Below are 20,399 nucleotides of genomic sequence, written 5' to 3'. Positions count from 1 at the left end.
CAGTGTTCATACTTTATTACGACAAAGCCACATAGCAGGGAAGCCTCTGTCATTAACAAGCCCGATCAGTAAGGACCTTTCTTTAGATTCACCTTGGGAGAATGAGGTCAGCCATCAGCACCCTCCAAGACACAGACCCCAGGGACACTCCTGCTCCTACCATGTGACAGCGGGGCACAGTGTGTAGTGGTAGCTCTGCTAGAGGCTGAGATCCCAGCCTGGCACTAAACTTCAAGGGAAAGTTCATTTGTGCTTCACAGCACCTAGAGTCGTGACTTTCCCATCCCACCCCACCCCAATTCACAGGTGACAAGAGGAAAAAGTGGTTCCCTTGAGTTCACACAGTTAATTATGGGGAACAGGGCAGCAGTTTGCTGGCTGTCACAGAGCCAGTTACTGTCCTTTCTATCCCAACTCAGGAATCTCAAACCCAATTTAGTCCCTGCCCCTGTTTGGGTACAAGGTCTCACCTTGCAGCCCCAGGAAAGCAGGACAAAGGTACAATCATGCCAACCAGGAAAAAGCAAAACATGGGTAGGGCCTCAAGGAGTCAAGGCAGATGAGGAACAGACCAGAGGCCAGCTGAAGGGCAGGGCCTGTGGCCCGCGGGCACATACTTGGAGCCATAGTCTAGGCCTAGACACTTGCTCTGTGACCATGGGCAAGTGACTTCTGTGTTTCCAGTTTGCACTGTTTAGAACAGGGTTTAACTCCTAGTTCCCAGCCAGTGGTGGTGAGGCAGGCAGGACTTTGTGACCTTGGCCTACGTGGACCTTACCCAGCTCCAGTGCCTCTGACACCCCCAAGGTCCCTCATCCCTTGCAGCCCAGTGCGCTTCGTCCCACAAGAAAAGTGCCATTTTTTTTTCTTTAAGTCCATACCACCAGACAACAGGGCAGAGATCCACGGTTCAGATTAACCAAGGTGCCAGGTATGTGGGAACCACCATCTGGCTGGGCCATTTCCGCCCATTCTCCCTCCTGCCTCTGGCCCCAGCAGGGAACCCGGACCCCAAAAGATGCTTTATCATGCCCCCAACTTCGATAACCTGACAGCCCAGGGTTCAGAGTCTCCAGGACCCAAGGCCAGACACCGGAGGCAGTGGGGAGAGCAAGGGTTGCTCCTTGGGTTTTCTCTGGTTCTGTGACTTTGTTTCAAGAAACCTGTTCCTAAGGCAGCACCTGGCTCTGAACAAAAAATGTCAGGAGACAGAAAAAGGCACTCCAATTCCACTGGCTATAACACCACACATCAGCTCAGCTCAGCTGCTCTCTGTGCCAGCTGCTGGCCTGCTGGCCATTCACTCCCTTGTCAGTGTTACCTTACAGGGTGGGCCATGAAGAAAGCTTCCAATCTGGTGGCCAAGATAGGGTTCCAAATTCACAGCTCTGTCAGTCAAGAAAGGGACATCTCTGTGCCCCCGCCACGTGGGAGGGTAGGGAGATGGCGGGCGGAGAGGACGCAGTCTGGGGACAGGTAAGCCTGGGGATGACTCCCACAGTTGAAGATTCTAAGCATAGGATTTCCTAAATGAGTGTCCCTGCTGGATGTGTGGGAACACAGTAGCAACGCAAGCAACAGCTGAGAGAGAGGGCCTTACGGAGAAGCCAGAGCCAGACAGCCCCCGGGGATGGGGAAGGGGATGTGCTGTCTTTTTGTACCCTTTCTGCAGTCTTGGGAGAGGACTATTCCAAAGGGTTATGCGACATTTGAGGCCAATCACCCTGGTTTTAGGGTGGAAGATGAAGATGGGAGAAGATGAAGTGTTAGGAGGCTCTTGCAGGGATGGGGAGGCAGGGAGGATCTAGCAGCTTCCAGGAACCTTAAGGGCCACAAGACCTGGGAGAGGGGTGATTACTTACCCACAGATCTCCACGGAGTGCCTACTATGGACCAGCAGAGTAGGGGGCGTGTTCCAAGGCAGAGAGGATTCACCTGAGGGGTATGCACCTTTCTTAAACCTTAACTAAGGGAACACCTCTTCCCCCATTGTTTACAGCTTCAAATTAGCCTAGGAGAAAAACCATCCAAAACACTGGACAGGCCCTGGCCATGGAGAGGGCCTAGACGGGGCGGTGGCATCGCTGCCGTCTCCGCCCCTTCAGGGCAGCCGGGGGATGCTCAGGGCCCCTTCCCAGAGCCGCAGCGCAGGGTAGAGTGGCTCCTGGAAGGTGGCGCGGAAGGTGTGCAGGTGGCTCATGCCACCCGTTGCGTCGTAGAAGGCCAGGACACCGGCCTCATAGTCCAGGAAGATGCCCACGCGGTCGGGGTCGTGGCGGAGCCGCAGGCGGCTACGCTGGCCGTCGTGGAAGGCCCAGTACTCGAGGTCGTAGCGCTTCAGGCACCAGGACTGGCGGTTGCAGCCCAGGCGGGCAGCGGCCGAGGCTCCGCGGCGCCGCAGGGAGCCGTAGGCCGCGCCGACCCACCAGCCGGCGCCCGCCTCCTGCACGTCCACCTCCCAGTAGTGGCGGCCGGCGGCGAAGCAGTCGCGGGCCAGCACCTGCCAGAGCTCGTCGAAGCGCGTAGCGGGCGCCAGGCCCAGGCGGCCCAGCAGGGCGCAGCTCACCGTCAGGCGGTCGGCCGAGAGGCGCAGGCGGGCGTGCATCGTGTCCGGGTCGAGCGTAGGCGTGCGTGCATCTGAGGAGACACAGGGACACGGTCACGCTGGGGGCTGGGCCAGCGCTGCGCCCCCTGCCCCAACGCACACAGGTGCCGGGCACAGATCACCAGCCCAGGCGCGATTCAACACCATCTTTGCTGTCCCAGGGCGCCCCCTACAACCCAGGAGAAGGCTTGCGGGACGGGATGGTCATTGACCATCCTTTACACCTGTTTCTGTTTGGTGCTGTGAAACTTTGCTGTCAGTTTCCAAAAATGTCATTAAGTAACTATCCGGTTGTTGTCGATACTTGGGGACGTGTCCTGACAATCTTTTTTTTTTCACCTTTAGCTGCCCGGTAGTGGTGTCATACCATACATGCTTTGGAGCCATCTGCTGCTGAAAGTCTACTGATACATTCATGAACGTTTGACCCTATCAGGTAGTCTTTTGCAATAGCACTTGAGTGATGACACTGACGTCTTAATTTACAGATATGTTAGGATGTGTCCTTTCTGAAACATTACCATTTAGGCAACACACACACACACACATACATGTATAAGCTTTTGGAAACACAGATGTGATTTTAGTGCTATCTGATTGCTACTTTTGGACATAGCGGTGAGGGAGGATTTGCTGGGTAAGAATGCCACCCCTTGCCACCCTCCACACTTTTTTTAAAAATTAGGCTTCTTGTTAATATTCTTCACAATCTTGGCTGTCATTTACACTCCTGTTGATAGCTCTCAGAGGAAGACACACTATGCATAGTGACAACAAGCTTAGTGTTGAAATTCTGGGGATGTGAAAGTTCAACCAGCACCAGCTGGCCTGACAGGGACACACACTGCTGGCCTGACAGGGACACACACTGCTGGCCTGACAGGGACACACAGTGCTCCCTCCTGACAGGGACACACACTGCTGGCCTGACAGGGACACACACTGCTCCCTCCTGACAGGGACACACACACTGCTCACTCCTGACAGGGACACACACACTGCTCACTCCTGACAGGGACACGCACTGCTCCCTCCTGACAGGGACACACACTGCTCACTCCTGACAGGGACACGCACTGCTCACTCCTGACAGGGACACGCACTGCTCCCTCCTGACAGGGACACACACACTGCTCACTCCTGACAGGGACACGCACTGCTCACTCCTGACAGCCATGGACGGAGACTGCTACTGCTCCTACTGGTCAACAGTGGTATTGCAGCATCAGTGTTCTCATCGAGCTTTTCATGTGTTTCCCTAATTTTATTGAACATCTTTCATGGCTGTGTTGGCGATTTGGATCTCCCTTCTTTGGCACACACCTGTTAAAATCTTTGACTGACCTTTATATTTTGTTTACGGATGTCTAGAAGTTCAGAGGAGGCTCCTGGCTGCCAGCTTTGGATTGGTTCAGCTCTTGAGCAGAGCAGCCATTGGGGAGACACCTCTGTCACTTCTTCTCTCTGTAAATTTGCCTTTCAAATAACGGCAATTATATGTAAAAACAAGAGAGAGAGAATATCTTCCATTTGCTGGCTCATTTCCAAAATGGCTGCACCAGCCGGGTCTGAAGCCAGCAGACAGGTGTGTCTTCTGGGTCTCCTACATGGGTGCAGGGACCCTAAAGACTTGAGACACCCTCTGCTGTTTCTACCAGCTACGTGGGATGTTAGAGCTGCAGACGGCAGCTTTACCTTATTATGCCACAACACTGCCCTCTATTGAGTGTGCTTTGATGAACAAAACTTTTTTAACTTTTTAAAGTCCACTTTGCAGTCACTGTGTTTTATGTCCTGTTTCTAGAACTTCTACCTGTCCCAAGGTTATAAGATTTCTTTTACATTATTCCCTAAAAACTATTTTAAAAATATTTGATAGGCAGAATGACAGAGGGGTTAAGAGAAACAGGGGCCCAGTGTGATAGCTTAGTAGCTAAATCCTCACCTTGCATCTGCTGGGATCCCATATGGGCACTGGTTTGTGTCCCAGATGCTCCACTTCACATCCGGCTCCCTGCTTGTGCCCTAGGAAAGCAGTAAGGACAGCCCAAAGCCTTGGGACCCTGAACCTGTGTGGGAGACCCAGAAGATGCTCCTGGCTCCTGGCTTACGATCAGCTCAGCTCTGGGTCATTGTGTCCATTTGGGGAGTGAAGTAGTGGACAGAAGATCTGTCTCTCCTCCTCTCTGTAAATATGCATTTCCAATAAAAAAATAAACCTCAATTTAAAAAAGAGAGAGATTTTCTTCTGCTGGTTCATTCCTCAAATGCCTGTAACAGTCAGGGCTGGGTCAGGCCAAAGGCAGGAGCCAGGAGCTGGGAGCCAGGAATTCCATCTGGGTCTCATACTTGGGTGTGGTGGGAACCCAGAAGCTGCACCATCATCTGCTGGGGTAGTAGCAGAAGCATTAGCAGAAAACCAGGCTGGAAGTCAGACCTGGCATTCCAGTGTGGGATGCAAGTACCCCGAGTGGGATCAAAGCCCACCCCCAGTGGGTACTATTTCTCCTCTCTACCGTCATGTACGTCCTGTCAAAAAAAAAAAATCCTAGTGATCAAATGTGTAAATATACTTCTGAACTTTAAATCTTGCGCTTCTTCTAGCAGTAACAGCTATTCTCTATCCATCTTATCTGTACATAGAGTTTATGTCACACACACGTACACACACACATAAAATCTCCTCACACTTGGAGTGGGATTAGATGGAATCTATGGATCAGTTGGGAAGAACTGTCATTTTTATGAGAGTGAGTGTGGGATGCAGAGCCCCACAGCCTGTGGCATCTATAACCACTGGCAGGTTACACAGCAAACAGCAGTCACGGTCACTCCTTGGCTGACCTCCCAGAACGAGAAATCGATCTGGATTATCTGGGTGGACCCAGCATACTCACCAGAGCCATCAAATGAGGAGGAGGGAGACAGCAAGGAGCCAGGCCAGACAAACAGAATGCCGGTGACTTTGAAGACAGGATGGGCAGGAGCCAGGGAACAGAGGCAGCTGCTGCTGCTGCGAAGGAACAGCAGAGGGCAAGGGGCTCTCCGCCCCAGCCTCCAGAAAGCAGGCCTCGCGGGGATTTCATCCCAGTGAGGTTCTGGTGGGACTTGGGTCCCAGCATATGGTGACAGAACTGGAGTGGTTCTGAGTCACCGAGCTGTTTGCTTTTGTGACACCAGCACAGAAGAAGACAGACAGGAAGGGGCTCAACGCAGGAGCGGGCACAACTCCATTGTGCTGGCCACTGTTCCCCCTTCGGGGGTTTCTGAACACATCACCTGTTAGGTATCTTCCTGGTTTCCAAGAAAAATTTATGGAAAGTAATACTTTTGCACTTTTATTTTCTAATTGTTCCTAATATATAGAAATACAGTTTAGTTTTGTGCACCAATGTTGTAACCTGTCCTAAATCCACTTAGCACTTCTTATTTCTGGATTCTGGGAGTGGAAGGAGAGGTTGGTTTCTGAAAATAACCATGCCATCTATGAAGAGTGGCCTTTTTCCTCCCTGCTTCCCAATCTGTATCCTCCCCTTTGATTTCTTTTTCTTGTCTGAAGCACTGTCTAGGACATGCAGCTTGTAAATGAACATGAATGGTTCAAGAGGCTAATCCTCCACTTCCAAGCATGGTATCCCATATGGCGCTGGTTTGTGTCCTGGACGCTCCACTTCCCACCCAGCTTGTGGCCTGGGAGGACAATGGAGGATGGCCCAAAGGCTTGGGACCCTGCACCTGTGTGGAAGGCCAGGAAGAAGCTCTTGGCTTCTGACTTCAGATCAGCTCAGCTCTGGCTGTTGTGGCCATTTGGGGAGTAAATCAGTAAGTAGAAGATCTTCGTGTCTTTCTCTTTGCAAATCTGTCTTTCTGGTGAAAATAAATCTTAAAAAAATTTTTAAAGGCTGCACTTTCTTAGGTGTACTTCAATGTATGCATTTTACATTTTAAGAATTGAAAAAAAGTTGGCCTAGTATTTCCATTTGGAGCAATTACTACTAGAAAATAGTCAAACATGAGCTAACCAGTATCTGGAATATGATATAGCACTGGAATAAAATCAGGTATATACAAGCGTGTCTTGAGGGAGCTTATGGGAGAGTGGAATTAAAAAATAATCTGCATTCCCGAGCCCTGCACAGTGGCCTAGTGGCTAAAGTCCTTGCCTTGCATGTGCCGGGATCCCATATGAGCACTGGTTCTAATCCTGACAGCCCCACTTCCCATCTAGCTCCCTGCTTGTGGCTTGGGAAAGCAGCTGAGGACGGCCCAAAGCCTTGGGATCCTGCACCTGTGTGGGAGACCCAAAAGAGGTTCTTGGCTCCTGGCTCCAGATCGGCGCAGCTCCAGTCATTGCGGCTCTTTGGGGGAGTGAACCATCAGATGGAAGATCTTCCTCTCTGTCTCTCCTTCTCTCTGCATATCCACCTTTCCTATAAAAATAAATAAATCTTAAAAAAAAAAAAAGATGCTCTGCATCCTTGCAAACTTTCTGAAGCCATGTCACATCTGCTCCCAGACGGCAGGCAGATCATCCGCCACAAACAGAACAGCCTGTTTCTGGGACTTCTGTTCCACCACAAGACACGTGCATCACCGATGTGTAATTTCTTTAAGAAAACTAAGATGTTCACAATATATCAGCAAATATAAGCAGATTACAAGACAGTATGTTTAGTATGACACCATGTTTGCAAAAAAAAGACATTATTGCAAATATCTCAGCCATACAAAACAAAAACAACCCTTGAAGGACTATAATCTACAGCAGAGGGATTGTGAGGGATTTTTTCCCTCTGACCCTCTAACTTGTCTATAATGAACATGCATTACTTCCGTCATACTTTAACGTGATCCTCTCTACCCTGGCAGCACCCCACCGCGTCCAGCCCCTCCTGGTACCCGGGTCTTACATTTTAAGAACAGAGACCTCTCTGGAGAAGGACCTGTTTTCAACAAGGCACCTGGCTTGGGGCAGGAAGGCCCGGAGAGCTGGCAGTTCACATCTGCAACAAATGGTAACAAATCAGTGCCCAGAGCTCAGACAGCTGGTGCAGATTCTAACACAGACTTACTCCCTCCCATAACACCAGAGGTAGGTCTAAAAAGGAATTGTGAATTCACAGCCTCTCCCCTGTCACCCTGCTACCTCCCCCAAGTTCATGATGACAAGACAGCAGTGCAGGCCGGTGTGAGGGAGGCTGGGCCAGGGATGCTGAGGATCCACAGCCAAGGATGAAGAGAGCAAACAGGAAGTGGGAGTGGGGAGTTCAGAAAGACATACAGGTCGCTTGCACTTGCTCTTGCCTTTTACCTGACACCTCCCCGCCAACCCCACCCCTGCCCACCAGGCCTTGCTCAAGCTGCTTTCTTCCCAGCTGATATGGACTGCAGTTCCTCACATAACTTGCCCCATCCTCACCAAGCGAGCCAGTCTGAGTGGCTCCTTGCCCATCCCCACCCCAGCACTCATTGCAGTGCGGTGGATGACAGCAGTAGGACTCCTCCCCCAGCACTCTAAAATACCAGATCCTGTTCCCTGCAGGACTTCACTATCTAGCAGGTGGGAATTCCCAAAGCTAACAGCCCCCAAACCCTTGCTTCCCTCCCATCCCAAAAGCTCTTTCCTATTTTAGAAATGACAGCTTCCTTTCTTGCATTACATCAGAACACTTGAGCCTATCCCAGCTGTCTCTTATCTCATCCTCCTTCCCCACTTACATCCCCCACCCATCACCATTCTTCCCCAGTATACCAAGCTGGCACCCCAAGGCTTTGGGACTTGCCTGTGCCTGTGAAATACCCTTCCCAGGTTCCCCCCACACTCACACACACTATGCCAGAGCTTGGTTTTGTGCCCAGTACATGGCCCCTAATAGTCAGTGACTCGAGGGAGAGAGGTCTTTCTGATGGCTCACTTAGTGCCACCTGCAGGGCCGCTGAGCTGGACCCAGCGTGGGCCCTCACATGTGTCCCAGGAGCAAGGAGGGAGATCCTTGTGTCCTTGGGTAGGCCATGGGGATGGACCCTGGAAAGAGAAGGGTAGAAGAGGGGAAATGGCTTGGAGGAAGGGTGGGCTTCTCAGCTGGGCCATCCCACCTCACAGGGCAGGTGGGGTTTGGCCCAAACAAGGGGAGGAGGAGGAGTTGGCCCTGGAGATTGGGAGCCCAGAGCAAGCCAGGCTGAGGTAAGGTGGGGAGGCCAGTGGCAGTCCAGGTACAGCAGCAGCACAGACAGTTGGCTGGAGAGAGGTAGGTCCGCAACTTAGGAAGACCAGGAAGTCCAAACCTTAGGGGTTGGGTTGAGCACAAGGCCTGAAACTCTCAACCTACCCAGCCCAAGGCCTCTGTGTAGGAGGGAGGGAGCTGAGACCACAAAGGACTTACTCTCCTTCAGGCGCACATCCAGTGGTGTCTGCAAGGTGTTGTGCAGGGCTTCGGCCAGGCCCCTAAACAGGTTCTTGACGGGCTCGAAGGACAAGGGCACCGGGTGGCTCAGCTCCCCGAGGCTCATGTGCCGCTGCAGCTCCTGCTCCACAGCCGAGTATGCCTATGGGCAGGTGTAGGAGGGATGACTGGGAGTCAGGGCTGTTGCAGCCCAGCCTCCCCACACAGGCCACATCCCAGGGAGCACAGGGGGCAGCCCTGGGGACATGAAGAACTGCCCAGATGACAGATGGGTGGGGTAGGACTGTGGTCTGATGGAGGACAGGTGCCAGCACCTGGTGACCGCTCACTCCAGCCTCCAGCTCAGAGTATGATCTACACACCGTGCAATGGGACACAGCAGTGTACCTGAGCAGATGTGGGAAAACAACCCGCTGGGCTCCCGTCTCCAAGGCCAGAAGCCCCAGCATCCACTACTCATCTTTCATTTCCAATTCTAATTCCCATTGCGCATCTCTTTTTCAATCATTAATGTGTGAGAGAGTACGCATTCCCATTCTCCAGTTCATACCCAAAACACCTGTGAAAGCTGTGAGCCAGGAACTTGATCTAGGCCACCCAGTGACTTGAGCCATCTCCACTACCTGCCAGGGAGCACATCAGGAGGAAGCTGGAATCAAGCCCAGGGACTCTGACCTGAGCGTAGTCAACTGGGAGGCCGGATGTCACCGTGTGTTACATCCTTGAGCCTGCTGGTCACCTGTAGCCTCTCTCTCCTGTCTGCCCCACTCCTACAGTCCCTACTCAGCTCCTGGCCACCAGTATCTCTGTTGGGGCCCAGCATTTGGCAGGCCCAGCTGTGTAGAAAAAGTACCCCCTAACCTGCCCCTCTGGGAACCAGTCTCGCTGGTTTTGCATGAATGCATATATTTGTCTCGTTTTCCAGCAATGGTTAGTTGTACCCTTTCTTGTGCCACAGCCTTTAAAGCACCTTACAGAGGTCTTGTAATATTGGAAGAATTTCCTTTACAGTGAGAAACTTAAGACTAACGAACTAAGCCAGAAGCCAGATTGCGATGAAACACACAGGGTGTGCCATGACGTCTCCTCTTAGCCAGCTGAAGCATCGTGGCTTTGAGTTCCCCAGGAGCCAGGACAAAGAAGGAAACAGGCAGTTAAATGGGTAGGAAGGGACTCCTAGGGCACAGGTGATAGCACAATGGCCCTGACACCGAATGGAAACTCTTTCAAGGTTCCTTAGATAGAGAGCTGCCCATAAGTAACCACAGCTATGACTATCACAGGATCCCCCTTCAGATTCCTCGACAAAGGCCATGGAGAACTGTCCTCTCTCCCAGGAACAACTTGTAGATGCTGAAGGGATATTCCCAGGCAGAGGGCCAAGCTATGTGCCCAGTGGGCTGAGAGGATCAGCTGGGCCTAGCTTTTGACCCCAGCTTTGCTCCCTGGGCCAGAGCAGCCTGCCTCAACTACTCATTCACAAAATGGGTTGGAAATAGCCACTCCAATTAGTACATATTAGGGCTAAGCTATAGAAAGTACCTGGTACACATAGGCCCGGGACAATGGTGGCTGCCTGTATTATTATCTAATCAACTTCTTAACAACGCATGCGTGCACTCTGGCCCCTTGTGTTGGGACACAGAGGCCTCTGATTCCTGGGCCTTTATTTAGCATGCCAACCCCATGTCCCATGCTGCCAGGACTCTGATGGCATGTTGCTGGCAAGTGGCAGCTGTAAGGACAGAGACCCCCCACTCCTGGGCCATACCTGCAGCAGCTGCACAGGATTGGACTCCTGGTTGATGCCCCAGACCCTGTTGGAGAGCTTGTTCAGGACATCAATGTGCTCCTCACAAGACTCGACATGCTCCCTATACACCTGCAGAGCCAGCTGTGTGTTTTTGTCAATGAACTTCTTGGCCAGAGCTTCCTCTTCATCAAGCAGTAATCGGAGTTCAGTGAATTTCCCCGTCAGCCAAGTTTTACTCGACTCTGCATGAGCCTAGAGAGAAAGAAGCAGCTGAAGCTGACGTGTACCAGTCAGGAGAACCACAATATTCAATGTGAGAAAAATGACGACCCCCTGAGAGCGGGTTCACAAAGATGGCTGGGGTGGCCGTTCGTCGCAGTGGGGAAGCCACTGCTTGGGATGCTCACATCCTGTCCTAGAGTCCCCAGGTTCAAACCCCAGCCTAATCCCAGCTTCCTGGTAATGCACGTCCCAGGGTACCCCAGCGACAGCTCAAGTAACTGGATTCCTGCCAGCCACAAGGGAGACCTAAATAGAATTCCTGGCTCCTGACTTTGGCCTCTGGGTCCAACTCTGATCATTGCTGGCATTCGGAGTGTGAACCAGCAGATGGCTAGGAGATCTGTCTGCCTCCAAAAGAAGGACATTTAAAAAGTTTAGAGAAAGAATGACTTACTTTGGTCATTTGAAAGGCAGAGTGACAGAGGGAGAGAGGGAAGATCTGCTACCCACTGGATCACATCCCAAATGCACCCCCCAACAGCCAGGGCTGTGCCACGCCAAAGCCAGAGCCAGGAACTCGATCTAGGTCTCCCACCTTGGTGACAGGGACCCCAGGCCCATGAGTAGCAAGTAGGATCAGAAGCAGATGGACTTGAACCTGCGTTCTGACACGAGATGTGGGCAATCGAAGCAGTGGTTTAGTCCGTTGTGCCACAACACCTACCACTCCACCAAATTGCTGTGCAAATGGTTAAAATGGTGAATTGTATGCTATATATATATAAAACATAATTGTATGTCATATATGTATGTCGCCACCACTGTAATATACCAAAGGAAGAACTACTTGAAAAAGACAAAGAAGAATGAGGCAGGGCTACATGTCCTGGTATGGCTGTCCGTGAGAACCACGAGAGCCAGAGTCCGTGCTGGGTAATATATGGCTCCCAAGGGGCTGCCTACGAGTTCCTGGGGTCGGTGCTCCTCCTGCTGCTTCAGGCAGGGTAAGCAGATGAGCCTGTCTGACTACGCATGGCGGCCAGGAATGTAGAGTCAGGTGAGGGCGAGAACGGTGCTGCTGCAACGAGGAAGTTAAAGTCGCTGTCTGCTTTGGGTCACACTGGTTCCAAACCAAGCTGGGCAGCCTTGGAGGGTGCGGCTGAGGGAGGGAGGCCACAGTTCTGCCAAGCAGGCTCTAAGGGAACAGTCGGAGGGAATGGCCAGCTGTGGGCCAGCTCAGGGCAGTGGAGGGGGTTTTGCATCTGGTGTGGTGGCTGTGTAGGGAATCAACTCATGCGCATGGATCCTGTGGATGGTAAGGGGTTACAATGGCCAGGGCTGACTTCTGCAAGACTTGGGATGTGTGGAGACAGTGCCATGGCAGGTGCATCTCCTGGGTGTGCTCTCTCCCCTGACCCCTTCCTAGGCCATTTAGCTTTGGGGTCCCAAGCACTTTTGATGTTGTGGCATTGGCAGACAGGAGAAGGCAGAGAAGTAGTGGTCATGCCTAATATGGTCAAGGCCAGCAGCATGGCCTGACCAAGTCCTCAGCTTCCCATCCCCAGTCTGGCTCTGACTGGCTCATGTCCTTCTGTCAGCTGCCGGCCCTACGCTGTGGCTCAGTCCTCCAGCAATGCTGAGTTACAAGGCAAGGCCCAGGGCAGCAACCTGGGCTCTTTACCCTCCTACCCTCCTCCTTTACCTCCCTCCACACACACTCAAACCCCTGCCTGGGGCATTCTGGGCCTGACACTAGTGTGGGCCCACATATCTCAGACCATTTTCCTGCCTGGCCCCAGCTCTCTTGGCTCTACGGGGTAGAGGGGCTGGCCCCTGCAGGCTGGGTTTGGTCAGTGGGAGGAGAAGTTAGAGCGAGTCAGAGGGTGAGAGCTAGGGAACAGCCCGGCATGCCCTCACCCTCCCACAGTGGAGGGAGTCCATAGCAGTGGCCTTCCCAGAGCCACCCACTCCACGGGTCAGATTCACTCTGATTTCAGCTCCAGCCTGGGTGGCCCTGCAGACAGCAGCCCCTTGGTGGTGGGACTTCCTGCTGGTGCTCGCTGCTTTGCCACCTTCAGTCAGCTTCTCACAGACTTGAGTCACCATTTCCGGTCTAGGTGGTTTCCATCTTCCCCAAATGGTCTTAGATGCAGATAAAGCCCCAGGTCCCAACTTATTCTGGGACCAGGGCCATTACATTTGCTTTTTGGGGATCCCCATCACTAAGGGCCTTCCAGCGCTGGTGGCCCAAGCACACTTTAAGCCCCAACTAGGTCTGTGTTCAAGAGCAGCCAGTCTCACACACATGCACACACTTCCTTTTATTCATGTATAAAGTATGCAAAGGTCAATACAGAAAGCTGGGAAGACTGAGAAGGAAGAACATTGCCACTGGGCCACACTGGCATCGAATCCCAGTGTGAGCAGGCTAGGGCAGCAGATGCGTGTCCAGATTCCTCACTTGATTGTGCCAGCTCCTGGGAAGCCACACTTGTGGGGAGGAAGAGAGCAGCCTACTAATGGGGATTAAAAGGAAATCATCGGAAGAAAGGGTGCTGGGTGGGGATCCATGACTGAGTCCTCTGAACTTTTCTCTGCAGAAGGGTTGGTTCCAAAGACAACAGAAGCCTAGTGGCTAAAGTCTTCACCTTGCAAATGCGCTGGGATCCCATATGGGTGCCGGTTCATGTTCCGGCAGCCCCACTTCCCATCCAGATCCCTGCTTGTGGCCTGGGAAAGTAGTCGAAGATGGCCCAAAGCCTTGGGTCCCTGCACCCAGTGGGAGACCCAGAAGAAGCTCCTGGCTTCAAATCAGCTCAGCTCTGATGGCTTGGCCACTTGGGGAGTGAACCAGTGGATAAAAAATCTTAATCTTTGTCTCTCCTTCTTTCTGTGTACCTGACTTTCCAATAAAAATAAATCTTAAAAAAAGAAAGAAAGAAAGTAAGTTGAAGTTGGTTCAAAGCTCAATATTGGAAGAGGGGCTTCACCACCCAAGGTAGACCCATCAATGGATTATACTGTCCCTCATTCTGGCACCAAAAAGGAACTTTAAATTTTTTATTATTAAAAAATATTTTTATTGGAAAGGTAGATCAGATTTACAGAGAGAACAGAGATCTTCTATCTACTGGTTCATTCCCCAAATGGCCACGATGGCTGGAGCTAAGCTGATCCGAATGCTTCTTCCAGGTCTCCCACGTGGGTGTGCAGGATCCCAAGGCTTTGGGCCACTCTTCACTGCTTTCCTAAGCCACAAGCAGGAAGCTGGGTGAGAAGTGGAGCAGCCGAGACACAAATATGTGCCATATGGGGTCCCGTTGCTTGCAAGGTGAGGATTTAGCCACTGAAATATAATGCCAGGTCCCCCTATCTCTCTTTTAAAAACTTAAATTTTTAACTGGAAAGGTAGGTTTACTGAGAGAAGGAGAGACAAAAAAGGAAGATCTTCCATCTGCTGGTTCACTCCCCAGGTGGACACAGCAACTCAGAGCCGAGCTGATGCAAAGCCAGGAGCCAGGAGCTTCTTCTGGGTCTCCCACACAGGTTCTTGGTCCCAAGGCTTTGGACCATCCTCGACTGTTTTCTCAGGCCACAAGCAGGGGAACTGGTTGGAAAGTGGAGCAGCAGGGACACAAACCAGTGCCTATATAGCATTCCGGTATTTGCAAGGTGAGGGTTTAACCAATGAGCCATCATGCTGGGCCTGACAAGGAATTTTTCATGACATAAGAAAGGAATCGTATGTTCTGAAATCCATATATGAAGTGACACAGCTCTGTTCCCCAAACAATCTTTAAAAACTTAGTGGAAAATGGAACTTAATGATAGGTTTATATTGGCACAACATGATTCTGAAATCCATCCCTAAAAGTTTCAAAAGATCTTTAACAGGTTCACCACGAGGGGCCAATGCTGTGGCATAGTCGAAGGAACAGTGGACTGCACAGCTCGGAAGAACAGCTGGCCACCTTGAAGAGACACCATGAGGGTGAGGGTGAACATCACAAGCCGACTGAGCGGCACAATATCCAAAGTCTGAAGGATGACAGTTTCTCGTGCGTGGCGTTGCCCACCCCTGTGCAGACTAATTCTGGTTTCATGAACACTGGTCTGTGTGCTGCTAACAGATTATAATAAACTATCATCAGTGAAAAAGAAAAAAACCTTAGCTTCCACCCGCAGTGCTGGCTGCTCTGCTTCCAATGCAGCTGCCTGGTGTGCCTGGGAAGGATGTGGGAGGGTGGCTCAAGTTCTTGAGTTCCTGCACCCATGTGCGAGAGCAGGATGAAGGTCCTGGCTTTGGCCTGGCCCAGCCCTGGCCATTGTGGCCATGTGGGGAGTGAGCTAGCAGATGGGTGATCTTTATGTTTCCTTCTTGCTCTCTTTTTTTGGAAAGTGGGGAAGGTGTGAGGGAGGGGTTCGGGGAGAAGGGCAGGTGACTATCAGAGTGCTGGGGGGGCAGACCTGGGTGGTGATGGACTGTGCTGGTGGCTAGGGATTCGATACAACTAACAAACTGCCACAGAACCTGGCAGATTTCCTGGTTTGCAAGTTGCACTAGTTACAAAAGAGAAAACTCTTAGGGCAAACTGGGTGAAGGCACACAGAACATCTGCTTCTAACTTCCGGTCAACCAGTTCTTTCAGTCTACGTGGTCCAGTCCAAAGGAAGAAAATGGTTGGTTCACATTAAGCTGAAACTTACCTGTGGTCCTGATCCTCTCCCAGGGAACTTACCCAGAGATGCCCAGACAGTGCACCTGTGTGGCTGAACAGCCTCAGCCCTCCCCAACCTTCCAGCTACCCCCAATGCTCCCATCAAATCCTATGAAATCTCTCTTGCAGCCAGAGCCCTGTTTCCAAGGCAAGAGGGATGCTATTAATAATTAATCTGGGTGCTCAGCGCAGTGGCCTAGCAGCTAAAGTTATCACCTTGAACACGCCAGGATTCCATAAGGGTGCCGGTTCTGATCCTAGCAGCTCCACTTCCTGTCTCTTCCTCCTCTCTGTATATCTGACTTTGTAATAAAAATAAATAAATCTTTTTTTAAATATATTTTTTAAGATTTATTTTTATTGGGCCCGGCGCGGTGGCGCAAGTGGTTAAGGTCCTCGCCTTGCACGCCCGGGATCTCATACGGGCGCCGGTTCTAATCCCGGCGGCCCCTCTTCCCTTCCAGCTCCCTGCTTGTGGCCTGGGAGGGCAGTCGAGGACGGGCCAAAGCTTTGGGACCCTGCACCCACGTGGGAGACCCGGAAGAGGCTCCTGGCTTCGGATCGGCATAGCATCGGCTGCTGTGCTCACTTGGGGAGTGAATCATGGGACGGAAGATCTTCCTCTCTGTCTCTCCTCTCTGTATATCCGCCTTTCCAATAAAAATAAAATCTTTAAAAAAAAATTTTAAAAAAGATTTATTTTTATTGGAAAGGCGGATATACAGAGAGAAGGAGAGACAGAGAGGAAGATCTTCTGTCTGATGGTTCACTCCCCAAGTGATCACAACGGCCGGAGATGAGCCGATCCAAAGACAGGAGCCAGGAGCTCTTCCAGGTCTCCCATGCAGGTGCAGGATCCCAAGGCTTTGGGCCATCCTCGACTGCTTTCCCGGGCCGCAAGCATGGAGCTGGAGGGGAAGCGGGGCCTCTGGGATTAGAACTGGTGCTCTTATGGGATCCCAGCACGTGCAAGGCGAGGACTTTAACCACTACGCTATCGCACCAAGCCCAAAAATAAATAAATCTTAAAAAAAAAAATTATCTGGAGCCAAGTGTGTAAGCCACAAAGATCTCCATTATCATGGGGCTGGGCGACACTTAGCAGATAATGAATGCTGTGCAGATGGAGGCAAAGAGGCAAGTGTGTAGCTTGGCCTGGGCTTCAGTGGGCAGTGGGTTCCAGCCTCAGCCCCGGTCCACTGTGGGCCTGACCTGAGGAAGAGCTAATGTCTGCTGATGTGGGCTAATCAGGAGGCTCATACAGCTCTGTAGGAGTGAACCAGGGAGGGCCTCCTCCCTCTCCCGCTGCCCAGGGAGAGTGGCAAAGGCCCCTAAAGATGCAATGATCCACTTGGAGGTGGAGAGGAGGGGAGAGGCAGGCATTGTGGCACAGTGGGTTAAGCCTCAATCTGTGATACCAGCACTCCATATATGCCTGTCTCTTTCTCTGTCTTGGTCACACTGCCTCACACATCAATAAAATAAACCTTTAGGGGAAAAAATGCAACAATTTTTCTCACAATGAAAATGGCAACTCAATAATAACCACCCACCCTAAGTCCTCAGTGGGAGGGCAGGTGGAGGGAAGGCGTGGGCTACGTATCTATGCATACTCAACCATCCGTAACGTGCTGTGCATATTAAAAAAGGCTAGAGAAAGAACTTCGAATGTTTTCTCCATGAAACAATGATGTTAGATGTGCTTGCCTTGCCTGGGAACAGCACACAACGCCCGTGTGTACTGAAACATGACATGGTATTCTTCCTTAATACACACGATTCTTCTGGATCCGAGATCTACCAGGAAGGGATGACCAGCTGATACATTTGTTAAGATGCCACTTGTGTCTCTTGCCACCTATGTCAGAGTGCACAGGCTTGAATCCTGGCCCTGCTCCTGATTCCTGCTCATGTGCACCCTGGGAGGTGGGGCAGGAGGAGGGCACCAGGATCTGAGTCCCTGCCACCCACACGGGAGGATTGGATTGTGTCTCGCTTTGGCTTGGTCTAGCCCAGCCACTGTAGACATTAAAGAAGTGAATCATGGGTGGGAGATCTCTCTCTCTCTGCCTTTCAAATATATACATTTTTAATTTTTAAAAATGTATTTCTTTGAGGGCCTGGTGTGGTAGCTTGGCAGCTTAAGTCCTGGTCTTGCATGTCCCAGCTGCCCTACTTCTCATCCAGCTCCCTGCTTGTGGCCTGGGAGGGCAACGGAGGTTGGCCCAAAGCCTTGGGACTCTGCACCCGTGTGGGAGACCCGAAGAAGTTCCTGGCTCCAGATTTGCTTAGTTCTGGTCATTATGGTCACTTGGGGAGTCATTGAGCCAATGGAAGATTTTCTTCTCTGTCTCTTCTTCTCTCTGTATATCCACCTTTCCAATAAAAATAAAACACATCTTTAAAGAGATATTTCTTTGAAAGGCAGAGTGACAGAGGAGGAGGGAGAGAGATCTGCTGTTTCACTCCTATGTGGCTGCAGCAGCCAGGGCTGGAGTGCACTGAAGCCAGGAACTAGGAGTTCCACCAGTCTCCCGCTTGCGGGGCAGAGACCCAAGCCCTGGGGCCATCCATCTTCTGCTGCCTTCCCACGTGCACTTAGCAGGGGGCTGGATCAGAAGAAAGGCAGCTGGGACTTGAACTGGGGCTCTAATATGGGATGCAAGAGTAGCAAGCAGCAGCTCACCCCCACTGCATCACAACACCAGCCTCTCCATGAGAACCCATTTATACGAACATGAAAGGGGAAGGTTGCAGACGATGGATTTGTGCGGAATGCACTTAGACTGATTCCAACACGGCAGCACATTCCCTAAGCTGCATTTAAGGCTCTGTGGAATATGAGGGCTGAGGGATAGGGCCCTCCAAGAGAGAACCTCTCAGCGGATGCTCTCTGAGTTGTAGTGGTGGAACGATGGCAGGGAGGGGGGAGAACAAAGAAGGTGCACTTGCCTGAAGCTTCGCTGCAGAGTCCTCTATGTGGGCCACATTAGCAGCCTGCTGCTGTCTCTTGGTTGCCAATTGCTTTAAACAGTCCCGGCTGAGTTTCTGCATGTGCGGAGTTGGAGGGGGTAGAAAGTCGTAATGATGTAACTGGTTACTTTGGACATCACACCTGACCCCTGCTGGTCAGCCCCTCCCCATCTCCTCCCTCTGCTGCTTGTGGCTTGCCCTGAGTCCCGGGCGGGTGGGACTCTCTTCACCTTGCTAGGACGAGGCTTGCTGGTGACCCGCCCCTTCTGGTCCTTCAGTAGCTGGGCATTTGTCCTGGGCTGCTGGGCCCTCCCCACACTGGCCCCCAGGGCATGACCCTTGTCTGTATCTTGACCTTCCTGAAAATGCACCTGCTCCATTCCTCAGCTTCCCACAGTGCTGATGGTGGGTTGGGAGGGTGGGAGACATGACCGGGAAGTGACCCGGACCCCAGAATCAAGGGGAGGACCCCAAGTGTCCTGGCTGGGTGTGCCAGGAGTGGAAGCTCTCCAGCTGAGGAGAGTCCTGGCATTACTTCTGCTCCGGCTCCTCCACTGTCAATTTTGGGTGGTCTCACAGGCTTGCTGAGGGTGCAGTGCGAGGAGATGTCACACAGCAAGGCTGGGAGGACAGTAGTACTCTTTTATTACTTAACAAGCATTTGCCACTGTATGCCAAGTTTTGTTCTAGGCAAGGGCAGAGAGGAGTGTGTTGCAATGACCATGACTCCAGTACAAGCTCCAGTTGCAACTGCCTGACTCCATTGTGATTCCCAAGCTTGCAAATCCTACCCCAAGGATGCCCATCATTCCAAGCGCCTGAGTTCCAGACCCAAGGTGCTGCTTGTTCCAGCTTGGCATCTGCTGGAACCCGGGGTCACCCTGTGGGGCCATATCCCGCGACCCCTTCTCTGAGAAGTCTTAAGCTTCCTGGCTTTGGTTTTTGTTTGGCCTCCCCCTTACCAACACACGGCAACTGTCACTTCTGCCCACCCCCACCCCCAACTCCCACAGGTGTGGTTAGGATCTGATCCATGACTCACAGCGCAGCTGCTCGATGTTTAATGGATGCATGGACGAAGGGTGCATGCACAAGGAGGGAGAGGACAGGCGGACAAAGGGCCAACTGGGGGAGACCCTTGAGTCATCTCTGGAAACCATCCCTGTGGGGACACGCTGGTCTGTGGAGCCCCTTGCCGGCTCTGGTAGCTAGCTGTCTGTACTCCCACGGTTAACCAAGTTACTCCCAGCGGCGAGCTCACTGCGGCCAACTAGGGTCTCCACCTGGGCGTGCTTAAGTCTAAACTTACCTTTTCAGCGGCATACCCGACGGCCCCTCATCCTCTCTACCCTGCCTTGGACCCGTCGGGTGCCTGCCGCTGCCCAACCGTGTAACGGCCGCGGGGAGAAGGGACCGTTAGCTTTAGTGGCCGTTACCCCATCCCTCAGCCCCCGCGCTGCCCACCTGCACGAGCGCCGCCTCCTCCCGCGCCAGGCCCACGGGGTGGCCGCGGTGCGCGCCCAGCACCGGGCACAGCGCGCACACGCAGCGGCGGCAGCGACGGCAGAAGAGCTCGACCACGCGGTCGCTGTGCTCCGGGCAGCGCCAGCCGCACGCCCCCTCAAGCTCTCCGAGGTCCTGCCCACCAGGGGTCCCGCTGGGCGCCGCGCTGGCCGCCATGCGTGCGTCCGAGTCCCGGGTACCCGGTACTTCCGCCAGGCGGG

The 20,399-nt window shown here is 52.4% G+C and overlaps 1 protein-coding gene across 1 annotated transcript; it reads right to left on the bottom strand.

The window, feature by feature from the left end:
• TRIM14 (tripartite motif containing 14) lies at window positions 1-20,380 on the bottom strand. Its single transcript, XM_040962970.1, has 6 exons — window positions 20,140-20,380; window positions 18,655-18,750; window positions 10,781-11,014; window positions 8,989-9,151; window positions 7,516-7,608; window positions 1-2,637 (listed from the first exon to the last, which is right to left on the bottom strand). The coding sequence occupies exons 1-6, from the start codon at window positions 20,353-20,355 to the stop codon at window positions 2,102-2,104; spliced, it is 1,338 nt and encodes a 445-aa protein (XP_040818904.1). The 5' UTR covers window positions 20,356-20,380; the 3' UTR covers window positions 1-2,101.
• Window positions 20,381-20,399: the final 19 nt, after the last annotated feature.

The sequence above is a fragment of the Ochotona curzoniae genome, unplaced genomic scaffold (assembly GCF_017591425.1).
Source record: "Ochotona curzoniae isolate NIBS_2020 unplaced genomic scaffold, NIBS_Ocur_1.0 scaffold_3208, whole genome shotgun sequence".
Lineage (NCBI taxonomy): Eukaryota > Metazoa > Chordata > Mammalia > Lagomorpha > Ochotonidae > Ochotona > Ochotona curzoniae.
This window is presented reverse-complemented; position numbering and strand designations above follow the sequence as displayed.